This window comes from Sinocyclocheilus rhinocerous, unplaced genomic scaffold, assembly GCF_001515625.1.
Source record: "Sinocyclocheilus rhinocerous isolate Xijiao unplaced genomic scaffold, SAMN03320098_v1.1 scaffold1111, whole genome shotgun sequence".
In the NCBI taxonomy this organism is placed as follows: Eukaryota; Metazoa; Chordata; class Actinopteri; order Cypriniformes; family Cyprinidae; genus Sinocyclocheilus; species Sinocyclocheilus rhinocerous.
This window is the reverse complement of record NW_015655406.1, coordinates 37,017-63,316: the sequence shown is the minus strand read 5'-3', so window position 1 is coordinate 63,316 and position 26,300 is coordinate 37,017. Positions and strand designations below refer to the sequence as shown.

Below are 26,300 nucleotides of genomic sequence, written 5' to 3'. Positions count from 1 at the left end.
AGCTGAGCTCAAACCTCCGTTACTAATTCGAAAACGTCACTTTAGAACTAGTAACGAAGGAATGTTGAGTTGCTTGTTCGAAAGCTTATTGTATTAACTTACTGTATTAAAAGCTCACTGTATTATGTGAAGTAGAGTATAATGAGAGAGAGAGATGGACTGAGCGAGTGTGATTACCTGCATCTGATACAGCATTCATTCTTCAGCTCAATCTCATATTCACAATAAAACATTAGTCTGAATGTCCGCTGAGGAAAGCGATATCTTTGTCGTACTATCCTTTCATCTGTGATTTCCGAAGACAGCGCTGCTCAGTGCATTTGTTAACACTTAACAGCGTCTTACAAGCTGTTTCAGTCTCTTTCAAAATAAAAGTCCTTACCGCTGACTCGTAAAACAGTCTCTTGTCGCCATAATGGCGGATCAATGTCACTAAAATCACAATCACGAACACACACACTGTTTCCAAATACTAAATTCTACTATATAAAATATTTTTTATTGAATAATACTAAACAACAGCCATAATAAAAGTTGCTAGACAATTCAGTCTGAAGTACAAAGACCCTTCTCGTGCTCTGACATACAGCATTAAAGTTACATAAAATATAACGTGATGAGATTTTGCCCTCAGCCAAAAAAAAAAAATTTGCTCTGAAACAAATAATAGATTAATGAGACCAAAGACTGCCGGTTAGATTTACCCAAAATGAATAATATTTCATGTTTAACCACCACTATAGAGACATCAAGAGCCAGCGGCAAATTCCAGAAGATCTGGCCGAGGTGAGGCTGCTCTCGGCGGGTTCATGCAGCCAAAAAAAAAAAATTTGCTCTGGAACAAATAATAGATTAATGAGACCAAAGACTGCCGGTTAGATTTACCCAAAATGAATAATATTTCATGTTTAACCACCACTATAGAGACATCAAGAGCCAGCGGCAAATTCCAGAAGATCTGGCCGAGGTGAGGCTGCTCTCGGCGGGTTCATGAGCGCTGAATGGCCGCTGATGCCCTAAAGCTCACATCTCCGAAAATGTCAACACAAATTTTCAAATAGACATGATTTTTATTAACAAACCGCATATTTGAAGTCTAAACAAGTACATTATCCCCTAAAAAACTCTTAAAACTACATTCCGTGACACAAAAACAGTACTTTTTGTCAATTACAGTGGATTTGGGGCGCCGCCATGACACTCACTATGATAAATAAATACAAGAAGCAGAGAGATAGAAACGGTGAAACGGTTGGAGGAGTTCTGTTATCACTCTAATATCGCACTCTTATCAGCCAATCAGATTTGAGGACCCACCTGGGGCCGGTTGCATAAACCGCTTAGAGTAGTCTTAAAAAGTTAGTCATCTTTTTTTTTTTTTTAGTTAGTTAGTTATAAAAAGGGAGAATGGTCTACTTTGAATCCAAAAAGTAAGTCTAATTACTTCTTGCTTAGCTAGTTGGTCAAACTAGTTCTTAAGACACAGTCTTAACATAGTGGCTATGTTTATGCAACTGGCCCCTGTTGTATAAAATAAAATATCATTATTAAAATTAAATATTTTTTAACCATTCCTGGAAGAGAAAGTCTTTTCATGCTAAAAGTTTACTTTGCAGCTTTTAAGTTATAGATGGCCTTAAGGGTATCAGATATATGGCAAGAAACAAAAGTCAGTTTGTTTCCTTTAATGTTTTAATATTTTGCACATACTCATTCACAAATAATGTCCATAAACAATAAAATTTAATATTATAATCTTTGAACCAAATTTGCAAACAAATACTACACACTGATCAAATTAAATCTCAATCAGTGCTCAAAATAAATGCTTCCATTCGATTAAATATTTCATCCTATTCTTGATCCGCTGGTTCTTTTAATAGCTCTTCTAAGCTTACCAGTGGTCTGCATTTCACCGGTCACTAATGGGGTATTTATAGCAGATGCATCAGTGGGTGCTGGTATCTTCCCATAGGGGCCTGTTTGGGAATGCCTGTTAGGGCACGGTCACTTTCCTAATATATCCCATATCCCTGTTTCAGCTTCAAGACAGCACTCCAGCTCTCTATTCACAGTGTATATGTGTGAGAGTGTGTGAAACTGTTTATGTATGTTTTGATGCTGTTGATGAGCCGCTTTATGACCTTACAACCTTTATATTGATGACGGGCACCATGATGCGGAGTATGGACGCAAGGGAAACTGAGATCGACCTGAGGGATGCAGGGGATGGAGAGGACGACGAGGAACAACAGACGTGGAAGACACAGCTGGAAACAGTCCTGGAGGAAGAGGAAGAAGAAGATGTGATCTCTACACAGAGTGACACCAGGCCTCTGATCAATGAACGGGACCCAAGACAAATAAATGAGTGTCTTAAGGTAATCTCTTCATGGCCACCTACAGTTCTTCATTGTAGCATTATAGAGTCTGTAGAATGTCACTTTTGATTGGGACAGTGGCTGATGTGGAAAAGTTATTCAAGGGTCAGGGACATATTATCTCATAAATGTCAATCATGACAAACCACTGTTGATTCTAGTGATTGTATAGACTACAGCCTCAAAACCTCCAACCCATCAAATTAACTCACTGCAAAAAATTATTTCCTACTCTGCATTTTTGTCTTGTTTTCCAGTGAGTTTATGCTTAAAACAAGATAAATATCTGTCAGTGGGGGTAATAAAAATATGTAATTCAAATGGAAAACAAAGATTTTGTTCTTACCCCATTAACAGATAATGTTTTAAAGGGGTCATATGATGCGATTTCAAGTTTTCCTTTCTCTTTGGAGTGTTACAAGCTGATTGTGCATAGATAAGATCCCTGAAGTTGCAAAGACTAAAAAAAGTTAAGTTAAGACTCTGCCACGCCCCCCTAAAACGTCTCGTTCTACTATTGACTGTTCAAATGCGGAGTTTTGCAGCTTCATCACTGCGTCTGTCACACGACTCTGTTCCCCTTTCGGGCTCTGTCATTACATTTATTTTGAAAGATGAAGCTCGCGATTCTGGTAAGTGGCGGTACATTTTCGACGAGTGCTTGTGGTGTTCGGCCAATCACAATGCACTGGGTCAGCTGGCCAATCAGAGCAGACTGCACTTGTCGGAAGGAGGGACTTTGTAGAAAACGAAGCGTTTGAGAGAGGCGGGGCATAGAGGACCTACAATAATGTACAGTATTTGAAAAATAATGTGTTTTTTGAACATTAAAGCATGTCAACATATTCTGTTACACCAAATACACAAAATAATTATCTTTAAAAAAGCATCATATGACCCCTTTAAGCATAATTGTGACTGATTAAAAAGAACCTACTGACAAATATTAAGCATAAACTCACTTGAAAAAATTTTTTTCCCAAAAGCAAGACTTAATATATCAAGTCATTCTCCTTCTCAAATAAATATCTCCTGATTTAAGAATTTTTAAATATCTGTAAATAAATAAATAAATATTTTTTTTGCAATGCTGGATTTTGATCAATCATACTTCCAAAACCTTTGCATTCTATGACATTTTTGGCAGGTCAATTAGGTTGAATTAGATTCCACTTTGTTGAATCCACTCTAATCCAAAGTAAGGAACATTGTCCTGACATTGTAGACAACCACAGCTGGTAGCAGGAGATGGATTAGAAGAACATGTGTGAATATCTCCAATGATGTGGACAATAATAGCAACCACTTCTTAAATGAGCTGACCAGACAGATTTACACAGCTATTAAAAACTAGCAGTAGCCACTGCAGCATTGTTTATGTTATAAACTGTTGCTAATACTATTGCAGTTTTCAGTTTAAAATACTGCACTTAAGAGGTTAAGATTCATATCGAATGCTGTGAAGTACCACAGATGGAGACGGTCCATTCATAGAGAAATTAACATATACACTCAATACTGCAGCTGTAGCCTTTCATTTAAACAGCGAATCAAGCTTAGCTCATTTGTTTTAGAACATGTATGTGCATTAGCTAAATTTAATATGACAATTGTGATTTAATTTATTTAGTGAAAATGAGCTTAGCCAACGTTAGTCTCGCGTAGCCAGACCTTCAGACTGACGGCTGAAGGTCTGGAATCCATGGCAGCTTTCATTGGCCAAGGCCCGCCCTTGCTGATAAGCGCTCGTCGTCACAGTTGTAAACACGACGGCTTTCTTCTTTCGAGGGGGGGGTTTGGCGCCACGGCCTCTTTGTTTCCAGGCGAACGTTAAAGAACGCGACATAACACGTCTCCCGGAAATCCTGTATAATTCAACCAATCCGATGACGACTTCGAAACTCCTGAAGTGTTTCCACTTTTGCATGCATCAGACGTTTAGCCAACGGTCTGTGGGCGTGATGTCTGCAAGGCTGAGACTAAAGTCAATGTTAGCTTAGCCAGCTTGCTCTCCCTATTCATTTAAGCTAAATTTAAATGTCAAATAATGTCTAAAATGTCAAATCAAATCTAAATCATGATTTATGAATATTGTTGTCGTGTTCATTAATATATGATAGTGAAAGATTTTTAGCTTAGACAATATTAGCTTAGCCAGCTTAGTTTTTCACGTTCATGTTAAAGCTAATGTATTCATACATTTAAATGTAAAAACCATGTCTAAAATGTAAAATCAAATCTAAATCATGATTTTATGACTATTGTTGTCAAGTACGTTGGTAATATGGAGGTACGTTAGTGAAAGATTAGCTTAGCCAGTGTTAACGTAGCCAGTTTTGGCCTTCCATATTCATGTAGCTAATAGTATCCATATATTTAAATGTAAAAATCATGCCTAAAATGTAAAATCAAATCTAAATCATGATTTTATGACTATTGTTGTCAAGTACGTTGGTAATATGGAGGTACGTTAGTGAAAGATTAGCTTAGCCAGTGTTAACGTAGCCAGTTTTGGCCTTCCATATTCATGTAGCTAATAGTATCCATACATTTAAATGTAAAAATAATGCCTTAAATTGTAAAAATGAAATCTAATTCATGATTTATGACTCTTGTTGTCAGGTTCATTGGTGATGTTAATGAAAATTAGCTTAGCCAATATTAGCTTCACCAGCTTAATCTTTCCATTCATTAAAAAGGTACTTGAATATAGTGTTTATACTGACTAAAATAGCTGCCTAGGGGCATTGTTCAAGCTGTATTTGTTTTAAAGCAGATGAGGGCAGGAGATGCTACTTTTCTGAATGTTCTGTTCCGACAGGTTAGTTTTGAGGATGTGATAGCAGAGCCGGTGTCGGTGCGCAGTGGGGATCGGGTGTGGATCTGGAGTCACGCTCTTTTCGAGGTGTCCAGGGCCTGGTTTTATCGTATCATCACTGCTCTGCTGGCTGTTCCAGTGTCCCTCCTCGCTGGAATTCTCTTCGCCGTCCTCAGCTTTGTTCACATCTGGTACGAGTAGATCCTTTGAATCGAATCCATGACCTTGGCATTTTTAGTAGTAGATAAAAAATAGACATTTGTATCAGATTAAAAAAAAAAAAAAAAAAGAAATGCTAAGCTTTCACCTTTTTCTTTGTTTTAGGTTCTTTACGCCATGTGTGCAGGTTGTCTTGATTAACACCGGGTGGTTGCAAACTTTATGGAGCAGCGTTTTAGACATAATCATCCTACCCTTCTTCCAAAGCATAGCCAAGTGCTGCAGTGGGATTAGTGTCGTTCTCACACGGGAATGAGAAGCATTTCTCTGGAATCTGCTGAATCCATTCAAATGGATATTCACATTGAACTTTTGGGCAGATGTGTGGCCATCTGACACCTGGTGCATGTCAAGGGGGACCATGCCCAAATGTCAAGCGTGATGAATGTTAACTCGCTGGCAAAAACTGAGAGGAAGCGGATATTTGGAAATGCATGATGTTTGCTTAGGTATGAATGTAATTTAAAGGGATAGTTCCACCAAAAATGACGACTCAACTCATGTTGTTCAAAACCCATGTTATTTTTTTTCTTCTGTGGAACACAAATGTGGACCACTTTTACAGTGCTTTATATACCACCTTTTATGGTCTAAGGAAGAAATAACGTCTTACAGGTTTGCAATGACGTGAGGGTGAGTAAATTATGTCAGAATTTTCAATTCTCAAAGAACTAGCCCTGTGTGTTTTGTACAGACTTTATCAATGTTTTCTTTTTGTCAAATAATTTCTTAATTTCCCACTGAAGGTGCCATAAAATGTGTCTGCAGCTGGTTGGGGTCGAGCTATCCTGCCTTTTGGCAAATGATTATGGTAAAACATATTGCTATTAACATCCGTTGTGTGTTTTGATGACCTGTTTTGCATTGCATTGAGGACACATTGTGTGTTCTTTGAAGTATTCTCAAAGCCCTTTCATTTGTAAAATAACCAGTTGTTCCCGACTATCCAATTAAATGCGTCACTCATCATATGCAAATATGAGGCCACCAAAATAATAGTAACAACTGATTCAGTAATATACCGCCCTCTGCTGTAAACGATCAATCTGCCAGTCATTTTAATCTGATTATCTCTATTCTAGCGCACCCTTGAGATCATATCTCCTTAATGCCATGTTCTTCCTAAAGTGACATTTTAAAGCATAAGCAAAATCTCTCAAGGTCTTAAAGTGACAGTTCACCCAAAAATGAACTCTGTCATCATTTAAATGATTTTCAGAATTTTCATTTTTGGGAGAACTATCCCTTTAACTCAAATAAAACAACTCCACCAGAGCTCAGGGTACAGATGCATCATGGATCTATTAAATAATGGCAATCAAATGGGTGTGTCTGTAACTTAGCAAAAGGAAACACAAACATGGCTGGACTCATCCCGTGAGAATGTGTAGATCCTAAAAACGGTCTGATATACCAGTATGTTTCAATGGATATCTAAAACGTTGCATTTAACAAAAGTTAAAAAGCAGATTTTGCCACCATGTACAGAACATCAACCTTTATTTTCATATAAGGAAGCCATCAATAGAAAATACAAGGAGATAAGTGAAGGTTTTCATTAAAGGGAGATGTTTGAGAGTGGGTGGATGTACAAATGGTCGGTGGACCAACTAAAAGCGCGAGTGCATACAAAAGTGTAACATTTCAGTCTGATCCAGTATACGTAAAAACTTCTCATAGTACAAAAATCAACTGTAATTCACATTTTTGTGATCAACTCTTACATGTTACTTTTTAATTAAATAAAGAAATGGAGTGGAATGAAATGTCTAAAGTAACAAATCATAAACACATTTGACCCTAAAATGAAAAGTAGTTCCTCATAAATACAGAAAACACTTGTACACCTTTTGGCCTGGTGAGATGGTTTTAAAAAACTCAAATTCCCAATATCTGTATGTTTTACATGGCAGTATTGGACAACAAAAACAATTGTTCAGTCTATATGACAACTGAAATAAATCAGGGGAAGTCAGAAACCATGTGTTGAAATTTGAAGCATAAAGGACTGACTGAAACACATGTGGAGGAAAGGGTAGTTTATGCCACCTGAATCATGTGGCCCACTGTGTCCTCTTCAGATTGATCCTGCTCAGATTTCTGTGAGGAAAAAGGAAGATGATGAAAATTTCATCAATACGACATGCTATGAGAGGGTGACTGGAGTTGAACTCTTACCTGTTTGAACCATGAGAATTTTCTGATCAATGTGTCTGATATATAAAATATTAGTGATTGACTCAACTCTAAAATGCATTTCAAACCATCTATGCGATTTATTTATCAATGAACGAAGCTAAAAATATATAACATTTTATATTGAAGACTTAGTCTATAATGCAACTCTGCACAATAAAAATGTAATATTTAACCCTTGTGCTGTGCTGAAAATCCTTTTACCTAATTTGGTGTTCCCAAAAATGCCCGGCTTTAATTGCTTATAAAACTCTCATTATGCTATATTACCACCAACTTGTTTTCTTTTGATCAATGAGGACTATGACCAATCAGTTCCAAAAAATAATTACAAAACCTGTGTTAACTAAAAGAAAACGGAAAAGACTGAATCTAATATTTGGTAATAATACAGCCTAATGAGAAATGTATTAACTAGTTATGGGGAAAAGAAAATCCTCTCCAGGTCAAAATGACCAAAACTCAACATGAACTTTTTATCAGCATGTAAAAAAACTGCAAGGCATTACTAACCAAGTATAAATCAAGAACAAAGGTTTATTTGCATAAAAAGGGCATATATATATCATCAAGTAACAAACATGAATGCAAACAAAAGCCCACATACAGCCCGCTGTAAGAAACATAAAATGGCAAAAGCAACAACAAAGCCACAGCTCTGGCAAAGACAGAAGAGCGTTAAAGGGCGCAAGCCAAGCCATACATCACTAATGAAAACACATCATTTTGAATGGCTATTCATACCAGTAAGATGGTAAAAAGGACAAATAAACACAGCTTAATACATCTCAGTGGCTATCACAAGCAGTCTGGGTAGAAGTTTACAGCATGGTACGACAAACGGCAGAAATGCAGACAGAACAAAGACGTCAAGGTTGAAGATTTCCTTTTAAAGTAGCAGTCAGACATTTAAGACAAGAAACCTTAAACACTGACAGGGCAAATCGTGCTAATCACCCATGTTTACAGCTGAGGTTTTCTGAAAGAAGCCGTTTCCAATTAGAGTTCAAACATACTATCTTTAAGCTGCACACAAAGATATGCAGCTAAATAATGAAATTATTAAAGGAAGTGAAAAGCTACAAGGCAGCCTAGCAGTTACAAACATGGGGACCAATCTGTACATTGTATTTGCTCATACTATATACTAGAACATATATACTAAGATCTTAGTATGCATGTTCAGTTTAATTGGTTGGAAATGTCAGTTAACTCACAGACAGAGACAGTTTGGACATGAATGTGTCACAGACGCATGAGGTAGCTCAGGCAGAGCCGCAGCGTATGGATGGTCTAAATTAAATTAGGTGTATAGAGTCTCTCGGGTCGGACACAAGCTGGGATTGGATAGTTTACCCCAGAGGCGGGGCAGAGCTGGCTGGCCAATGAGAGCTGAGCTCAAGCCCCTCGCTCACCTTAAGGGCCTGCATGGCCATTTCTTCCTTTTCCTTCGGAGAGAAGAAGCGTCCACCGTCTCCGCGCTTCCTGGCCATGGCGTGACGATGACGGGACTCATGCAGGTATTTCTGGAAGGGAGTGGGAAAGAAAATATACTGAATATTCACATACATGGTGTGTTGAACAGAAACCTGTCAAATATGGAGATTTTTAATAAAGTAAATTAAACTATTTTTAATAAATTACAGAAAATGAATAATCAGAGTTGCTTTGTCATGACAAAAATAGTGATTAAACAGATGCAAGAAAGAAAAGATCAAACATAATTCCATATGCAAATAAATTCAAGATAGAATACAAACTGCAACTCAGTATGCAAATACTTTAATGATAAAAGTTTCAATTAAGTTCTTTATTCAAGCAGATCAGGCTAAATTAACTGCAGTAGTTTAATATTTTAATGGATTTAGAACAAACCTTAAGCAAAATTTCCCAAGGAATATCAATAAAAGCTGCAGTATAATTATTGAATTGCATTAATATTCTTATATATAATGGGACAAATAATATTAATTATGATATTATATAGCCATTTCTATCCTTTAAAGAAATTTTAAGAATTTTTAGAAATGAGTTTTAAGATGAAGCCTGAACTAAAGGTTTAGCTTGTAAATAACCAGAAAAATAAATAAAATAAATAATATTATATCTAAAGAAAATAAAAAGGATATGTGTGTGTTTGTGTATATATATATATATATATATATATATATATATACACACACATATATACACGCCAAATATTATTAATATTTTAAATGAATTCATTTATTATTAATACAGTTATTATTAAGGTAAACAAAATTAATAATCAGAACTGCTTTGCGGTTCTTAAAACTATATATATAATATACTATGCTAATATAGCACTTATTTATTTATTAATCCAAATATAAATGTAAATCTAAATATAATTAGATATAGATATTAGATAGATTATATATTAGATATAATCTAATATAACATTTGCATATATATATATATATATATATTAGTCACTGCACATAAAGCCATTGAAAGTCATTGTTATTGCTGTAAAAAAAAAGCACACATACTCTTCTCTCTTTGGGTATTTTGCCCTCAGCTTCTAGTTTGGCACGGGCTTGTCTTCTCTTGAGGATCCTGTGATACTGTTTAGCGTTGACGTACAGAGGTTCCTCTTCCAGCATCTCTGCTCCAGGAAGAGGAATGCGCTGCATGGTGGGAACCGACCCGCCAGCCCCTGGGACCATCTGATGCAATTATGAACACACACAATAAGGTTAGGAAGTGTGATCTAAATAGATTAGCTGTATAGCACAAACTCACTTTTGGTAATAGATAAAAATGACCACAAGTGCTCACCATGACCATTCCTCCAGCATTGACCATGTTTCCTGCCATGGGAAGTGTGACCGTCACTGTGCCCTGACCCGTGTTGGTGGTGTTTGTGTTGGATCCAGCTGAGACTAACTGAGCTCCTGCTAAAGATGCAGCTGGAATAGTGATCATTCCTGGACGGACAATCACAAAATGCATTATTTACAAATGCAAATTATTTACATGTCATCAGTAGTGCAAACACATGTATATTTAACTGCTTAAAAGTGCATGATGTTTATGGCTTAATGTTTTGCAGAGGAGTAGCAGTGTTACCCTGCTGTAGGATGGTCCCGTCCGCATTAACAGGCTGGTAAACGATGGTCTGTCCTTCAGCAGTTTGTGCTAACTGCTGACCCTGCACAGTGATTTGCTGCTGACCCTAAGAAAACATTTATCATGAACTTTATTAATAATTTGTATTTAACTGCAAGCTTGCAGAGTTTATAGAGGCTTCTCCTACATATTTGCACAAAAAGGTGATAAAATGAAGTTACCTGGTTCTGTCCTGCAGTGACTGCAGTCTGTGGCTGTTGAATGATGATTTGTTGGGTCTGTCCCTGCTGACCCTGTAGCTGTAAAGTCTGTCCACCAGGAAGCTGGATTTGACTGGGTTGTACCAGCTGAATCTGTGCCACATTTGGTCATTTCATTACAATTTCATACCCAATATTTTGATGGAACACTACGTTGCAGTGGTTCTCAAACTTTCTGACTGGTTCTTAAACGAAATAAACTCATCATGACAGATGCAAAAAGCGCAAAGGTCACAGATATCTGATATTTTAACATTGCATTAATTACTATTACAATGCAACTAGCAAACGGATCTCTGTGCAATGCAATGTTGAGATGACATGCATGGAGATTTGCAGACATGCTCAGAGAGCCAACCACTACCTGAAGGACCTGCTGGGCCGCAGTCTGGCCTACCTGAGGCTCAGTCTGCAACTGCACCGCAGTCACTGTGCCCTGGGCCAGAGATAGAGGACTCTCGAATGAGTAAAAACACACATAAAAACATTTCTCCTGTGGTTTTATACCACACTGAGATGCTTTATTACTAGATATATTAAAAATACTAGTCTATGCATTTTTTATGCATCTCTGATGCAAATTTAATAGGGTACTGCATTATCCACTTCAGATACTGTCGGTAAAGGTCACAGATTACCTGTTGTTGGATCTGTCCGCTGCTGGCCTGCAACACTATCTGCTCTCCACTAGCTGTTGTGGTGGTGGTGTACTGCTCCATGTTTGCCGTCTGACTGCTGCGGGTTATGAGTAATGAGATCAGCACGGAACTGAAGTCTGAAAAATAGCAACAAGTCGTTGCGTAAATCTGAAATATTATGCAACAGCACATGCATCTAATGCAAGAAGCTTAAAAGAGGATGCTTGACTTAATTGCTGGTTTACAACAAACATCATTTTAGTATCAAGTCAGCTTCTTTAAATTTTATAAGATTTTTTGTAAATTCTCTAATAGCATGTATTAAATTAATTCCCTGTATATATCATGTGTTATGTTACCTTTGTTTTCTAATACAGCATTTAAAAATTGAGACTTATTTACTCAATTGTTTAGTAAATATTTACTGACTTATTTAGTACTAAAAAGTACCATTGTATAACATTATTTTAGACTTGTAGCACTATGGTTCTCTTTTTAGTACTATATAAATTTATAAATGGTACATGAATATGACAATTTTTAGTATCATGGTGTATCCAAGGAATACTAAAACTTTGATACTTGATACTTTTTTTTGAAAGAGAGTATACTATAGAATCACTTTTGTGATTATTTTTACTCCCTCTCCCTGAAAAATATGAAACATACAAAAAAAAGAAGAAGATTTAATAACCTTTTTGTTGTGTGATTATTAAAGTGTGATACTCTCAATATATTTCTGTTCTGCTTTTTGTCCTGGATTATTGTTTTTGTATGCTTAAAAAATAAAGAAATAAGGGGGGGGGGGAACAGTAAGAAATGAGACCGTGTTCTCAGTTAAAGAAAAACATTTATCGTTTAAAACTTTGATACATTTTCATTCTCAGCTGAGAAGCAAAAAAAAATCTGTTCCTAATCACTAATCAGATTTTATTCTGTACATGAAATACATGCAAATCTTAATTTATTTACACGATTGACATATAAATGTTGTGCTGAATGACATTACAAGAAAGTAGGACACATTAAGCTACATAATATCCAATTTCCAGGTGTAAGACCATATTTGTAGTTTTTTAAAGGACGAGATAGCATAGAATCACATGTGTATTTGCTGCTGCAATGTTTGATTATACAGTGATGTAAATATAGGAAACGATAGGCAAAATGATTTCCTATTATTAAAAGTACAAGAAAACACTGCGTTTGAATTTCAGTGCTAGTTTCTATTACTATCAGTTTCAAGCGTCGTGTCTTTGAATCTCAGACGGTTTTGTTGTGTTGTTTCTCACAAACGAAACTACTTTTCCCTTTAAACAGCACGTTTCAAATGACTACTTAATACTGCAGTACTTATTTGGTGTACATAACGCTATGGTGTCTTGCGTTTTCTCTTTGTCTAACATTGCTAGCGCTACATTAGCACATCGACCTCAGTGTTTTCATGTACGTTACGAGCGAGTTTTCAAATATATATTTGGTTTAAACCAAATATATATGAATACTTTGTTTTATTAACTCATCTTTAGTTGATTAAAACCAAGACATCGACCTCTTAGGCACTGTGAAAGTCAACGAATATTTAACAAAGAGCGGCGCAAAACTGGGCCTAAATGAGACGCCAACTCGGCGTAACGGAAAAACAATAAAAATGAACCATTTATCGACACTGTTTATCATTTTAACCACATAAGTGATAAACGTGCGCATGCCGTCCACACAGTGGACCTTGACATACACGAACAGCACTATTCCTGTTTATAATCGCGATGAACAGTAGCTCAAACGCCCCTCCTACAAGACAAAGGCCACGCCCCCTCTCAACCTCTACATGTCTCTGACCAAAGCAAAATAGAAATAAATAGAGAAATAATATATTACATAAAAATAAACAGAGAAACATTTAAAATAAATGGTAGCACTTTACAGTAAGGTTCCGTTAGTTAATATTAGTTACTGTATTAACTACCATGAACAAACAATGAACAATACATTTATTACAGTATTTATTAATCTTTGTTTATGTTAATGAAAATACAGTTCATGTTAATTCACAGTGCATTAACTAATGTTAACAAGCACAACTTTTGATTTTAATAATGCATTAGTAAATGTTGAAATTAACTAAGATTAATAAATGCTGTAGAAGTATTGTTCATGCTTAGTTCATGTTAACTAAAGTAGTCAACTAATGTTAACTAATGAACCTTATTGTAAAGTGTTACCAAATAAATATATAAAATGTAAGAATAAAACCTGTAGGCCTACATAAAAAAAATAATAAAGTTGAAGTTAATGAATAAATGAGAAATTTATACAAACAAATTCAGTGAATTCAGGACGTTTTTCATTTTTACTTTATTAGATTACCCTATGTATAGGTTTGCATGATTTTTTAACATTTCTAAATTGGATGAATGAACGATCCATTAAAACTATATATAGCTTATAGAATGGCAAGAAACCCCAGCTATTATACTTTTACGGCAGCAAACAAAATTATTCTATTACTGTACAGTTCATATATCATATATAATATCATGAATAGGACAGTGTTCTCCAAGTTAAATATTTTTTTCATGTGATATTCATATTTTCTAAATTGAGAAAAAAAGGAAAATCTGTTTATAATCAGATTTTATTCTGCATTTTAAATATATGCTGCTCTCATTCTATTTACACTATTTACACATTTGAAAATACGAATGCTGTGCTGTTTGACATTAGCCAACTGCTGTTTATTGACCTTGTAGGTTTCTCAGTACCGTGCAAAATAAGGAACAGGGTTGTTTTTGCACCTGCTGTAATAAGAGATGCAATACCCCTGTGAAAGTCTTTATGAATTCAGTTCACCTTGGTGCATCAGGGTCAAGAACCCACTTGATTCAAGTCAAGCCAATGAGCGTCGACTTCAAGAAGAGTTTTTATTTTATTTTATTGTTGTTGGCAGTCACATTTAATGGTACAGCATTTTACACTTTGACTTCAGAAAAGCCATGTTCATCCATCTCAAACCTGAGGACCCTGCTTTCAACATGCAAACCCATCAATGAAATGTGTGGTCCCCTGTTTTCTATAACCCCTGAGGTATCTATTTTATTATCTCTTTATTACATTTTGTGTCTGTCCAAATTAAGCCGTGGGATTTTTTTTTTTTTTTTGGAAAAAAAAAAAAAAAAAAAAACTGCACTCAAATCTTAATCAGCTTAATGGCTACAAATTAGCTTATTTAAGAGTTGAAAGTCAATACAGACCAAAAAATATACATTTTCATATTTGATTAGGCTGCTAACTAGATGCACTTAATATTGTCGATATCCTAATGAAGGATGAGTTGTTGAAAAAAAAAACACTTAATGTCATAGTTAACATTAAAAGTGTTGTCTTGTTATTGAATATACAATTATTGCTGACGTAGCAAAAAGGTCTCAGACTGATACCACATTGCTATTGTCTCTAAGACCCATTATGTAAGGTCCGGCATTTTAAGATTATTAAAAACCACACAATGGAAAGGAGGAAAGGAAGAATGTATCATTATTCGTGCATAGAAGATATGCCAATCTAAGCACACAGCAATGGCAGGGAACCAGACAGAATGCAAAGTAAAATTTGTTTTTTGGAATGACTAAAGCTTTGCTAAACTAGATTCTTGAAGATCCGAACTGTAATCCTCAGGATGTTAGTATAATAAAGCCTACAAGCTCTACAAACAAGGCTCAGTGTACATCTATGGTGAAACTCACACATGAAACCTCCAGGGAATGTTAAATATTACCTTTAAACACTTCATATTCATCTAGATTTGCTCACACAGTAACTCTTGAAATAATGAGCAGGCTATTTTCTGAAGATGCTTCTATTTTTACAATGGATTTCAAAAGCAGACTTCAAGGAGACCGGTTTTCCTAATATGAAAAACAAAAGCTGAAAATCCTTTGGTGAATTTAAATACCTGATGCAGGAAACCAGCAATGAAAAAAATAAGCACTTACATCAGTTTTAACCACACTTCAAAGCTCATGTCTGATGTATCCTCTTTTCCCTAAATTATACTCCAATTATAGAGGCCTTCAAAGTACTACTTAGTTAAATAATACTCCTCAGCCATTTGATTTTGTGCATCAACTCGCATAAATTTGAAATATATGGCAACAAAACGGCTTCAAATCCTTTAAAAACATTTATTATGGGTTCCACAAAAATATTAAGCAGCACTGCATTCAACATTGCTAATAATAATAAATATTTATTGAGCAGCAAATCAGCATATTAGAATAATTTCTGAAGGATCATGTGATCAAAATTCAGCTTTGCCATCAGAGGAATAAAATACATTTCAAAATAAATTCAAATAGAAAAAAAAAAGTAATTTTAAATTGTATTAATATTTCACAATAGTACTGTTTTTACTGTATATTTTAACATTAATAATAATATAAAAACCTACCAGTAGCTCTGTCCTCAGCAAATTACTAACGCATTTCTTACTCAGATCGATCTCTTTTCGTTCTGGAGTTATTCCTCCTTCACAGTGATCCCCAGGAATTTTCCGGTAACTATGGTCACAGAAAGGGGAATGTTAACACTTTGTTTACAGCATTTAAGTAATTCTATGACAAAAACATTAACTCTTACACAACAATTTTGCATATGCGAACCAGTTCAGTCAATCAGGCTCACAGATTTTCTAAGAAGTATATATTCAGCAATACATGCAAAAATAGCTTACACCTGCTGAACGTTTCAATACAACTCCGTGGAGTGGAAATAGAGAGTGATTTGTTACCCGCTGGTCTGGAGCTGCTCTTTGCGTCCGTGCAGGCAGAACTCCAGTGAATGGCCAATAAGGTCGGGCTGCTCCACACAAACTGAGCTGTTTTCCGCATGGTAGAACCCAAAGTCACTGCAGGAAAAAAGAGACAATGATTGGAATCACAGACTGAATGTACGTCATGAATAGTATAAATGAATCACATTGTAGTTCACTGAGTGTATTTGATAAGTCGGTATGTGTTCGTACCACTGAAAGTCAGTGAGGGTGCAGGGACATGTCGTGGGCTCCTTGGTGACAAGGTAATCCCGCCCATTCCAGCAGACTGAGTCCTTTCGTAACCGCAAAAACCTTTCCTTGTATCCCAGCATGCACCCATCAGTGGGGTCACTAATATCGCTTGAGTGAGCGAGCCACTGGATGTAGTCATTTTCCTGACCTGCAGCAGTAGTATTTGGTCATTTCAGGGCAATGTTTACCCATTTTCTGAATGTTAACAAATGCATGCACAGCAAACTAGATTCTGTGTGTTTTTATATTAGTTTATGAAATGTTTTTTCGAAATATTAGACCACTCACAGTCTCTAGAGAGCAAATGCCTGAAGTCGACGGTGACAGAAACCCAGTACTGATTCAGGACGGTTTCCCTGTAGCCCCACAGGCTGACGTTCATGGAACGGGCACCAGGTTCTGATGCCAGGCCAGTGAAGTACATTGGATCATCAGTGAAGTTATGCACATGCCAACACTGACCTTCATCAGTGGAAAACCTAGTGACAATAAATAATAGAAATAAACAAAAATGGAAGAATTAAATACAAAATAATTATAAAATGTAAATAATTAAAACATACATACGAATATTTATTTTTATATACTAGTTTAAAAAATCGTAAAGAGATTATCCTTATTTGCACTATTTATATTATATTATATTAATTTAATACAAAATCAGTTGCATTCTAACCTATTTTCAAGACATAACCATTTAAATAAACAGGGCACCACCAGTGTTTCATTTGTTATATTATCTTTGGAACATTTAACTCACATGCTGAGGTCAAAGCCTTATAAACATACAGAAATGTTAGACAGAAAGCTCACTTGATCTGTGATATGGGGTGTGAGGGGTTGTGTTCCACCGCTACCAGCAGTCCTCCTGAATCTAGTATGGCATAGTGATGGGGGCCTTTTAGTGCCTGAAACCATGTGTAACCCCCGTCATCAGACACATACACGTCTGGAGAAAGCACAGAAACTGCACCTCCTACACTCCCTGATGAAAGAGCAGATGGAAAAGAGACGTGAGTTGGAGAAAAGCAGCAGCCCTGTAAAACTCCCAATCATACCATAAAAGAGTGTTTAAAATAATAACATAATCTAATAATAATTATTATTATAATAACAATAATAATATAGTTATATATTCTAACTAACTTTAACTTCAATTCTGTAGTTGGAGGAACTAAACAGTGGATTCGTCTTCAATAAAAATAAAATTAAATAAAAAAATAAAACTCTGCATTATTCACATAGCTGGAAGTGGTGAAAATGGTTATTTGAAGGTTTACACTGAATGTGAGTCAGGGATCGTTTTGCCTCGTAGAAAGACATGTGATGGAGAATGTGGGCGGTAATCACCATGTGCCAGGATGAGTCCCACGGCATTGGGCTCTGAGAGGGGCTGCACGGGGACGTTCAGTTTCATTGAGATGCTGTACGAGGCATGAATATGCAGACTACACTGCAGAAGACAGAGATGCATATGAGATTAACATGAAATCACACACATTTACACACATAGTGCTTTTTTTCAGTAACAAAATGAATATTAATAAATCTGCATGCATCAAATATCAAAGGGATAATTCATCCAAAAATGAAAATTTGCTCACCCATGTCTGTCTATGCAGGATCAGAAAGCTCTCAGATTTCATCAAGAATATCTTAATTTGTCTTCCAAAGATGAACGAAGTTCTTACGGGTTTGGAACGACGTGAGGGTGAGTAATTAATGACAGAATTTTCATTTTTGGGTGAACTAACCCTTTAAGTTAACATCATTAACATATCCACAATAATAGTTCATAACAGTCGAACTGACAGTCCCTTGGGAAGAGGCCATTAATGAGGCCTTTGAAAGAAAGAAGCTGCGATATGCCAACTTGGCAGCTGAGGCAGAGGTGCGGGGCTGGACAGTGAAAGTATACCCGGTGGAAGTGGGCTGCAGGGGCTTTGTGGCTAGCTCCACTATAAGGCTGCTGAAGGAGTTGGGCATCAGAGGACAGGTCCAGCAGAGGATAGTCAGGGAACTGGCTACTGTCGCTGAAAGAAGCAGCCAGTGGCTGTGGCTGAAGCGGATGGACACAGTGTGGGCTGACAAATGACCATGTAACAAAGTGGGGACACCCGGGTCTGATCAGCCTGTGGTGGGCCTGCCTCGGCTGAGGGTGTCTTGTGATAAAGGGCCGAAACACCCAATGAGGCTGGGGTACACAACTGATGATGTGTTGCATTGGTGGAAACACCATACAAAGGTCATTGGCAACATCACCTCAACAAAAGGCATCTTTCACCCAGGCTAAAGTTCGCACAGAAACTGGGATCTGATTGACATCGGATAAGGCGTCTCACTGGCAACATCCATGAAAGATAAGTACACATCATGTACAGCATAACATATCATCAAAACGTCAAGAATTGTACTGTCTTCATCTATCCATCTTACCATACTAGTCCTTTTTCTTATTGTTCCCCATTCACGCATTAAGCAACTGTAAATTCACGACTGATTATTGGGTATTGAGGCAAAAACCACGGACATGGATTAGGCCATCATCCTGGATTCTTGCTGAACCAAAATCAGAGCGCAACAATTGCTGCGTCTCGCTGTGTTCTGCTCAAAATGTTCTATGGTGCGGCTAAATGGTGCTGAATATTGGGATCATAACACCTAGTCCTATCATGCAAACAAACACAAGAGAAGAGGAAACTTTAAAGCAAGAAACACCGAAGTTTACATTTTTATTGCGGTATCGCCACAATTAATTGATATTGTGGTATCTTTGTGCCAAGTGTTTTAACTCGGATGAAGCGTATGAACTATTCTAAGAACAGTAATAATGACTCTGTACAACAAATGCTGGACATTTGTTATACTGTGATACTGTATATTCAATTCAACAGTCAATTTGTCCTTTTATGGTCAACGAGACCAAATGTTTGCAAGTTGTGTGCTGTTCTTAATGTTTACACACAATAAACACAACAGTCCTCCAAAAAAGTTCAGTTTAATAGTGGCATTCTGTATTTATGGTGGATTTTCCTTTGATGACTTGCGACTGTCCTGCTCAAGGACACAATCGTGATTTCTTACTAGTTGTTTTTTTTAGGGGAACAAACCAGAAACCTTTTGATTACTGGCTCTACTACACCACACTACATGTTTTCAATGATTTATGTCTAAAATAAAGTTGTGGCTATGTCATTTCTGTGAGGCTCTCACCTTGTTTGGGTACTCGGTTGTGGAGTCACAAACTCCGTTCCAGGGTCTCTGCAGTGGTTGCCACTCTCCACCTTGATTAAATGTGATCACTGTCTGCACAGAGCCATCTGGAGAGGGAAGATACACAACAGCAAATATGAGACTTATAGAAATTCTTCCTAAATGTGTTGTTATGATTACAGTCACAGCCTTACCCACAGCGAGCACACTGGTCATATATACGCCCCTCAGAGAGGTGATGTTGGTGAAATCAGTGTCTCCGCCTGTAGTGGTGTACAAATGGCGTTCCAGAGACTTGGAAAACACTGTACCTCGGTCATCCGAAACATATATGGTACCAATGCCGGAGTCTGATGGAGTAAAAACAATTGTTAGTAACCAGGTTCTGATGAGGTCAAAGTTACAAATCATATATTCATATAATATTGGCTGGCCAGGAATATTATATGCATAGCACAGAAAACTCATTGTATTAACAGTCATCTTTTTTTCACGTTTCCTCATTTTTAAGGTTTTATTTCAAAACATATACAAAATCCAAACCAGTGCTGTAATTGTTACCAAAATCTATAACCATTAAAACAGTTTGCATTCATTGAAATAAAGCTGAAATAAAATAAAGTGCAAATATTAGGCAAAACTTTAGAAATGTGGCCTTAATTCATTGTAGTAAAATAAGTTGAAGCTGTAGTACTAAAATGACTAAGACTAAAACTAAAATACAAATAAATTAAAGCCAATTAGAAATATAAAAAAAACAAACTAATAAAAATAAAAAAGCATATAAAAAAATAAAACTTAAATTAAAATTAAAACTGAAAATATAAAAATAAAAGCTAATTTGCTAAATAAAAGCTACAGCTATTGCTGTAAGTACTATAAAAGTATAAAAATATAACTAAAATAACACTGATCCAAACCTCAGACCTAAGTGATCTGATACATATCTGTATATTGCATAGAAACATTATTATGGTACTTCATATACTGGAGATTTATTTTGCTGAACAACAAAACTTCGCTTCACCTCCAGGTTCATCTACGTGCATGAAGACCATATCGTAGTTTGCGGCTAGAATGGAGTAGAACTGCTCGTGTCCAACGGTGGGCAGTTGAGCCATATCCCACGTCTCCCCCTGATCTACTGAGACATGAATCATGCGTTTGGAACCCTGAAAATAAAAGAAGTGTTTCTGACATCTGCATGTGATTTCAACCTCACACGACACACTACAGCTCTAGTCAAACACCTAATAAGACGCCTGGCTATATACTGCCTACATAGACAGCATTTAATATATTTCAAAATATATAAAAACAGAAAACAGTTATTTTAAATGGTAAGAGTTTACTGTATTTTTGATCATATAAATGCAGTCTTGGTGAACGTAAGAGACGTCATTCAAAACATTTAAAAAAAACTTGCCATGCAGCCCCAGGCTTTTGAACAGTAGTGTATATGTAATGATTTTGGTCAAAAGAAAGTATCTATTTTTTATTAAATGTTATCTAAGTAGGCAGCAAACAGAATTGTACACACTACATCGAAACTAATGGGGAGAACTCACAGAGTTGGTCATGACTGATGCAAAAACAAAGCGTCCACCCAGGCCGAAGGAATAAATCCTGCTTCCTATAGTTTTGAATGTTTTGCCATAGTCTAAAGATTTTCTCAATTCAAGTGTTCCCCGGTCACCTGAAAGAGAGACAAATTCAAAAATATGACGAATGAGGAACAGCCAGCATCAATTTCCAATATTGTGCAAATGATCCTGAAAGTTGTACTAAAATAAAGTCACTCACTGCAGGATCCATTGGGGTTTGTGGTTAAGAATATGGTGTCATCCATTCCCCTGAAATGACAGGCAAACAGATACAATGAAAAATGTCCATCTAGCCATCCCAAATTCACCACTGCAAACAAAAGCCATCTCTGTTAGGGATGGTTCAGAGCTAACCAAAGGCCTCAGTTTCTTCAGTGTATGAAATCAAATGTAATGAAGATATATTTATGAGTGCTAGGATTGTAAAACTAAAAGAAATTGCTTTATAATGCATTTAATGGTGCTTTTTTTTTGTCCTTTTTGGAGCCACACATGTTTGCTGTTTGAAAAACAAAACCTTAAACATTCTGTTTTTGAGTGAACAAAGTAAATGATTCTGGTTTGGAATGACATGGGTCTCTTCATGGCTATTTCAAAAACCATATGTTCCATGAAAAAGCTCTAATTTGATGTTTAGATAAACAAACAGAATGAAATATGTTCTCGTGTGAGAACTGTAACCTCAAACTAATGTACATTATAAAAATGAAATTGAAATAGATCATGCTTCATTTGACAGTAAATAGAAATGACCGGTTATTAAAATACTTAAACCTAAATTAGCTCTAGGCAGCGATGAGATTCAAACCCACAACAAATATATAAATCAGAAAGCAGTTGGACACACAGTGATCAATCACAATGAAGAACAAAAAAGACTTTTTGGATGAAGAACTCTTGCATATTGCACATAAAAATATCAAGATATTTTTTTAAAGATGCATGCTCCAATTTCCAGCAGTCAGGATCGATGCACAGTTTTTCTTAAAGTGGGAGGAAAATCGTATTTACAAGTTACCAGACAGCAGGGTTTCTTACAATAAATCTTGGAGATATATTAAAAACTTACTTAGTAGCAGCTAAGCAAGCTAATCATTAGCAAATCTTGTTAGCATCCTGAGTTATATAAAATTTTATATTTAGCTGTCACTATATGTGGCATAAAAAGCAAACTGGTCAATCAGATGGTCAAAGTGGGCCAGAATTAGCTGCAATATGGCCCAGACCTTGCCAGTAGTCAAAACTCTGGCTACAACTCTGAGACAACTGTTACGGATTCATTTATGCATATTAATGGACATACCATTTCACAAGACAAACAGTCTCATGGATCTTCCTCCAATTGGCCCCGAAGTCCTCAGACAGCCATAAATCATACTGAAAAAAAAAAAACGTATTAGTACATGTTCTTTTGCACAAAACAGTAAGGAAATGTCTAATCAGAGGTCTTACATTGATGCTGTAGACCATGAGTATGTTGCTGTCTCTGGGGTTGTATGCGATCTGCATTAACGGATGGAAGGGAAGCTCAGAGGTCACAAAGCTCTTGCCGAAATCAACAGAACGGAAAATTTTAGTGACTCTCCCCTCGGTTAGATCACCTGTGAGGATCACCTGTGGGACAGATCATGAACCTGTTCAGTAACTAATCAAAAAATTATTGAAGTGCAGGAAACTTGGTAAACACACTTATAATGGAAAGAGAAGCATTTAAAAGCAGAAACATAAAGCTTGAATCTTTGCTAAAGTATCTTTAGTTAAAAAAAAAAAAAACACTACACTTCCAAAGTTTGGGGTTGGTGAGACCTTTTTTATGTTTTTGAAAGAAGTATTTTATGCTCACCAGGGCTGCATTTATTTGATAAAAAAATACAGTAATACTGTAAAAAATATTAGCATTTAAAAAAACTGTTTTCTATTTTAATATATTTTAAAATGTAATTTATTCCTGTGATCAAAGCTGAATTTTCAGCACCATTACTCCAGTCTTCAGTGTCACATGATCCTTCAGAAATCATTCTAATATGCTGATTTGCTGCTCAAGAAACATTTCGTATTATTATCAATATTGAAAACAGTTTGTGCTGCTTCATATTTTTTTCAGGATTCTCCGACGATTAAAAAGTTCTAAAGAACAGCATTTACTACAAATAGAAATCTTTTTACATATCTTTACTGTCACTTTTGCTCAATAAAAGTATACATTTCTCAAACAAATGACCTCAAACCTTTGGATGGAAGTGTATGTTTGTTACTAGAGCTCATCCTTTTGACGTGGGACTACTTTTCCACCTGTATGAACTTGTTTGCTTGTACACATCAAAATTTCACAGCACACCACAGACACTTTCATTACATTGAAAATAACCCGGCATACTCCTTTCAGATCAGTTCAATATTACAGAAGAGAAGTAAATAATCACCTTCCCGGAATTTTCAGGACCAATCGCGATGCCAAACTCTGTCTGTATGAAGGTGTTGTTAATAAGGTCGGTGATGTCCTGGAATGTCTTTCCATAGTCTTCACTGACCCAGAAGAGATAAGAGGGAGTTATGGATCATGTGATACAGCTAAAAATCAATCAAATGTGTACCAACATTTACACTGGGCAAACGCAGAGCAGGAAGTGGAAGGATTCATTACACTCTGTGAATTGCATCATTAAAAACGGCTAAATCCTTCTAGCTAGAACTTGGACACAGTCTTAAAAGACACTCTTACCTTCTGTACAGTCTGGACTGACCAAACCGCATGATAAAAAGAGGAACCTGGAATGTGGTCAGCACCAGCAGAACCTGCACAGGAGAGGGACACTGTGAATATTATAGCATGTGCATGTGAAAGACTCAGAAACTCACAGTGCAGTGAAGCATTCATAGAGATTTAAACTCTGGCTCGGCCGAGATACTGCGGGACACATGCCTGGACTTGAGCACAGTCACAATCTCACCCTTCACACTTACTTTATTCAGCTATCACTCAAGTTCAGGCGCTTGCTTGCAGAGACGATTCTGATTGGACGGTGAGAAATTCTCATTTAACTCCTGTCTCTATCTTTTAAAGTCAAAATGAAATAGTATTTGCAATCCATTCTACTTCCATAATGTGACATTTCCCCCAAAATAAATTAAAAATCATTAATCAGTAGTCCACACTGTTTAGGTGTTATCAGCTGAAAAGGAAAGTCGTTTCAGAGGCAGAGTAAGTTATTATATTTAAATGAAAATTTACAACAGCAAACATTTTTGATGAATTGCGTATTAAATAACCCGTCAAAAGCAAAGCTTTATGGCTTTTAGTAAATGTCTGTTAGCTTTCAGGGCAGACAAATATGCTAGGCTAAAGGTTTTTAAACTGAAAAAAATAGAAAAATACTATTTTAAAAAAGATGAAAATAAAGAATTGCATGAATGAATGAATGAATGAATGAACAAATAAATAAATAAATAAATGACGTTTTAAATTTCTCTTTACTTAATAGAAAGTCAATAATTAATCTTTCAGCCTTTCTCTTCTGGGAAAAATGGACCAAAAATATTAATGACTCGTTCTGCACTATACAGATTTTTGTCTAGTCATATAGTTTCTACATTGAAAATGTAAACTAAAGGTTATTTAAAACACAGGGACTTGAGGGATTCTTGTCTTTAAAAACGCAAATAGTATAAATTTTTATTGATGTTTCTTCTTACAAAACAAAGATTTCTGGGAAGTCCTTTCTTTGCATGCCTGAAAAAAAAACAGGTTAAACAGAACAATATTTGTTAGAGGTGCAATAAGTAATTGCCGAAAGGGTGCTAATTATGACGCCTCAAAAATAGAAAAGGTGTTTCAAAAGGCGCCGCTCTTTGAAAATGTTTGCACAGACTTAACAGAAATGCATTCGAGTGTTGTTGTTGCTGGGTGAAGGCTGGGCTGCAGGAGTAATTACAGCTTGTACATGTTTTACAGCTGCACTTTGGTTCAGTTGTATAAGAGACGGATTCAGCCTCCAGTGTTGTTGGCGCTAAATGACGGTTTGAGGTCTTGTCAAGCCAGGCTATGAAGAGTCTTTCAGGCTCTGGAGCTGTAATTCACTTGTTCCTGTTTCGCATTGACGTGTGATTGTAAGGCCACATTCCTGCGAGTCAGATCATGGAGCGACCACAGATCAGCTTAGTAGCTAAATGACTTGGGTTGAACGTACAATTACACATTTTTTGATCGCCTACTGGTTAGTAAACATAGTGGAAGTAACTTAGTGAATTAGAAGGATTGAGGCTAATTAGAAATTTGTTGGTTCAAATCCCAAAGTAGAGAGGAATTTTAAATCAGGGCCCAAATATTTCTATGGGTCTATGTGTAATACAATTTAAATGTAATTTACTCTTGTGGTGGTAAAGCTGAATTTTCAGCATCATTACTCCAGTCTTCAGTGTCACAAGATCCATCAGAAATCATTCTAATATGCTGATTTGATGGTCAAGAACATTTCTTATTGTCAATGTTGAAAACAGTTCAAAAGAACAGCATTTACTCTTTACAGTCATTTTTATCAATTTTACACTGCCTTGATGAATGAATAAATAAATAACATATTGACCCCAAACTTTTTAACGGTATATTTAAAGGGTTAGTTCACCCAAAAATGAAAATTAGCCCATGAATTACTCATCCTCAAGGCATCCTAGGTGTATATGACTTCCTTCTTTCAGACGAATCCAGTCGGAGTTATATTAAAAATTGACTTTGATCTTTCAAGCTGTTTAATGGCAGTACGCGGTGTTGCAGTGCATCAGTCCAAAAGAAGTGAAATAAAGCGCATCCATCCAT

At 36.2% G+C, this 26,300-nt stretch overlaps 2 protein-coding genes and 1 long non-coding RNA gene across 3 annotated transcripts in view; all 3 read right to left on the bottom strand.

Annotated features, from left to right (window-relative positions):
- Positions 1 to 1,947: 1,947 nt before the first annotated feature.
- LOC107718225 (nuclear transcription factor Y subunit alpha-like) lies at positions 1,948 to 11,072 on the bottom strand (the record flags this gene model as incomplete). The annotated part of the gene is made up of 7 exons (XM_016525220.1): positions 1,948 to 2,282; positions 7,468 to 7,518; positions 9,030 to 9,140; positions 10,128 to 10,304; positions 10,417 to 10,565; positions 10,708 to 10,813; positions 10,929 to 11,072. Coding segments are annotated over 7 exons (951 nt in total), but the record flags the coding sequence as incomplete, so codon positions are not given.
- A 263-nt stretch (positions 11,073 to 11,335) lies between these two features.
- On the bottom strand, positions 11,336 to 12,337 carry LOC107718195 (uncharacterized). The gene is made up of 3 exons (XR_001637391.1): positions 12,300 to 12,337; positions 11,606 to 11,742; positions 11,336 to 11,403 (listed from the first exon to the last, which is right to left on the bottom strand). It is a non-coding gene; the product is annotated as an uncharacterized LOC107718195 (long non-coding RNA).
- A 3,145-nt stretch (positions 12,338 to 15,482) lies between these two features.
- The window catches only part of LOC107718224 (sortilin-like), a 22,168-nt gene continuing 11,350 nt past the window's right edge, over positions 15,483 to 26,300 (bottom strand). The window contains exons 3-18 of the mRNA XM_016525219.1: positions 24,210 to 24,283; positions 23,911 to 24,013; positions 22,940 to 23,101; positions 22,791 to 22,864; positions 21,687 to 21,736; positions 21,452 to 21,579; positions 20,911 to 21,055; positions 20,078 to 20,233; positions 19,884 to 19,990; positions 18,021 to 18,123; positions 17,484 to 17,655; positions 16,959 to 17,149; positions 16,629 to 16,818; positions 16,395 to 16,511; positions 16,024 to 16,164; positions 15,483 to 15,513 (exon numbers count right to left, since the gene is read on the bottom strand). Of these exons, the coding sequence (XP_016380705.1) occupies positions 15,483 to 15,513; positions 16,024 to 16,164; positions 16,395 to 16,511; positions 16,629 to 16,818; positions 16,959 to 17,149; positions 17,484 to 17,655; positions 18,021 to 18,123; positions 19,884 to 19,990; positions 20,078 to 20,233; positions 20,911 to 21,055; positions 21,452 to 21,579; positions 21,687 to 21,736; positions 22,791 to 22,864; positions 22,940 to 23,101; positions 23,911 to 24,013; positions 24,210 to 24,283 (1,944 nt within the window). The remainder of the gene's footprint in view (positions 15,514 to 16,023; positions 16,165 to 16,394; positions 16,512 to 16,628; positions 16,819 to 16,958; positions 17,150 to 17,483; positions 17,656 to 18,020; positions 18,124 to 19,883; positions 19,991 to 20,077; positions 20,234 to 20,910; positions 21,056 to 21,451; positions 21,580 to 21,686; positions 21,737 to 22,790; positions 22,865 to 22,939; positions 23,102 to 23,910; positions 24,014 to 24,209; positions 24,284 to 26,300) is intronic.